The following is a 2,697-nucleotide window of genomic DNA, read 5'->3' as shown; positions in this document are numbered from 1 at the left end:
TGAAGTTTTTTCTGCCACTGAGCATGTGACGTGGGAGGAGCAGGGTGACCTCTGAAACCACAGTGTGTTTGCAGAGCAGGGAACAAATCCTCTGCTTGCAGAAGCATGACTTGATGCTTTGTGGGCTTGTCCTACATAGGCAGGTCTGTCCAGCTCCCTCCAGTCTCAGCTGGCTTTGCTAGGGAACCTCTGAGAGAAACAACAGCTTAACTGCTGCAAAAGTGGCCACGCAGCTCTTGGGACACCCACTCTGACCAACCCCAAACAAATCCAGTGTCATGTCAGACTTTCAGTCATTGAGAAGAGAGAAATGGTCACACAAAGTGGCTCCTTGAGACATCTGTAAAAGCCAGGCAAGAAAGGCAGGGCCTGCTCTGCAGGACATTGCTGAACTTCAGCAGCTCTTCTTTGCCTCAGCAAACTGGAGTTCCTGAACAACTGGGCTGCCAACTCACATGTCTCAGACTCCAAGGTAACTGTGGCAGGTACTGAGGCTCTTTTAGGTTGCACCTCATCTTCCCAAACCTCCCTGGAGCACCAGAGCAGCTTTTGCAAGGCTGTGGGCATAGCCCAGTCTCATCTCTCCTTGCCTGACTGGGGCCCTCCTGGTTTGCTGCCTTCTCCAGATGTTGGGAGACAGATTCCCAGTTTGATCCACTAGACAGGGAAGTGCTATGAAGTCATGTCAGGTGGTGAAGGAAGGGGAAGAAGCTCTAAGCATTCCTTGGGGTTTTCCTGTTTTCCAGAGCTCATCATCACTGCAGGAGGTGAGAATGTTCCTCCTGTTCCAATCGAGGATGCTGTGAAAGATGCTGTTCCCATCATCAGCAATGCCATGTTGGTTGGGGACAAAGCAAAATTCCTTTCTATGCTCCTGACACTAAAGGTAATGGAAAAGAGGTTGGGAACCCACCTGAGTCACTGAATGTGTTTGATTCCAGTGAGGAAATAATTGTTACACCGTGTTCCAAGATCATTTACATTGTCTTCTGGAGACAGGAGGCCCTGAGGAGCATGATGTGTTGTAACTGTCTGAAAAATGAGCATTGCCATTTGATCAGCTCAGCAGGTCCTTCTGCTGTGCAGGGCAGCTGGTTCCCTCTGCACCACACAGGGCAGAAGGAAGCAGAAGACCTAAAAATGAGACTGAAAAAAAGAAACTCTCATGCTTCTCTGACCCATTCTCTGTGTCTCTCAGAGCAGCTGGGTCAGGAAGGACCTGCCAGTGATTTTAAGGCACTCGCTTGAATCTCTGCAGTTCTGCATCTGTGGGGCCTGGGCTCAGCTCTGCCCAGATCCCTTCCAGGCTGGTGGTTTCTCAGGATTGTGGTAATTTCTTGTTTGCAAAACTGAGATCCAAGTTCCTTGCGCTTGGGCAGGAGATGCTGAGCCAAGCCCTGGAGGCTGTGGTGCTGAGCTTTTCTTCAGAGAATCACAGAGTAGTTTGGGTCTGAAGAGACCTTAAAGATCATCCAGTCCCACCCCCTGCATGGGCAGGGACACCTCCCACCAGCCCAGGTTGCTCCAAGCCCCATCCAACCTGCCCTTCAACACTGCCAGGGATGGGGCAGCCACAGCTTCCCTGGGCAACCTGGGCCAGGCTCTCACCACCCTCACACTCCACAATTCCCTCCTCATGTCTCACCTCAATCTCCCCTCTCCCAGTTTTCATCCATCCTCCCTTGTCTTTGTCTTGGTTGGGTGCCACGTGTTGTGGCTTCCACCAGACTTTTCCACAGCTGTGGGATGCAGGGAAATCAACTGTGGCTCAGAGAAAAAGGTCCAGAAAAAACGGGATCAACTTGGGACAGCACAGGAGGAGCTTGGCAGACAAGCTCTGTACCCCAGGTGCTCCTTGAATATGTGGGGATCTGAGGGGATTCATCTGCATTTTGTCTCAGTGTGTTTTCATTTGAAGCAAATTGGTTTCCATCAGGAAGGTTATTGATGAACTGGGGTGGAGAAGGGGAAGGGGTGGGCTGGGGAAGGGGATGGGGCAGCTTCCCCTGGGCTGTGGGGCTCGTTAGCATGAGGGGGAATCAAGCGTTTCATTACCTGGTGTGAATTGTCTTGCAGTGCAATGTAGATGTAGAGACTGGGGAGCCAGAAGATGATCTCACTCCAGAAGCTGTTGAGTTCTGCCAGAAGCTGGGCAGCCAGGCAACCAGAGTCTCCGAGATCATCAGCACCAAAGACAAGGCTGTTTACGCCGCCATCCAGAAGGGGATTTCAACAGTCAACGAGGGAGCTGTTTCCAATGCACAGAAAGTCCAGAAATGGATTATTCTGGAAAAGGACTTTTCTCTCACTGGTGGGGAGCTTGGTGAGTGCTGGGTGGGACACTGGGGTCACCCCCTCAGCCCCTCCTTGGATGATGAACAGACCCAACCAGGAACCCAATGCATAGAGCTACCCCTGGCCCTTCCTTCCTGTGGCTTTTCCATGTAGTTTTGAATCATGGAATCCCCCCCTCAGCCCCTCCTTGGATGATGAACAGACCCAACCAGGAACCCAATGCATAGAGCTACCCCTGGCCCTTCCTTCCTGTGGCTTTTCCATGTAGTTTTGAATCATGGAATCCCAGGATGGTGAAGGTTGGAAGGGACCTTCAAGATCATCCAGTTCCAACCCCCCTGCACAGGTAGGGCCACCTCCCACCAGCCCAGGTTGCTCCAAGCCCCATCCAACCTGCCCTTC

General features: G+C 52.0%; 1 protein-coding gene across 1 annotated transcript in view; it reads left to right on the top strand.

Moving 5' to 3' along the window:
- Positions 1 to 2,697, top strand: part of ACSBG2 (acyl-CoA synthetase bubblegum family member 2) — a 19,274-nt gene that overhangs the window by 11,922 nt on the left and 4,655 nt on the right. The window contains exons 12-13 of the mRNA XM_010005581.1: positions 747 to 886; positions 2,077 to 2,323. Of these exons, the coding sequence (XP_010003883.1) occupies positions 747 to 886; positions 2,077 to 2,323 (387 nt within the window). The remainder of the gene's footprint in view (positions 1 to 746; positions 887 to 2,076; positions 2,324 to 2,697) is intronic.

The sequence above is a fragment of the Chaetura pelagica genome, unplaced genomic scaffold, assembly GCF_000747805.2.
Source record: "Chaetura pelagica isolate M959 unplaced genomic scaffold, ChaPel_1.0 scaffold741, whole genome shotgun sequence".
Classification (NCBI taxonomy): domain Eukaryota; kingdom Metazoa; phylum Chordata; class Aves; order Apodiformes; family Apodidae; genus Chaetura; species Chaetura pelagica.
The sequence above is the reverse complement of the archived record's forward strand: the minus strand, read 5'-3'. Positions and strand labels throughout refer to the sequence as shown.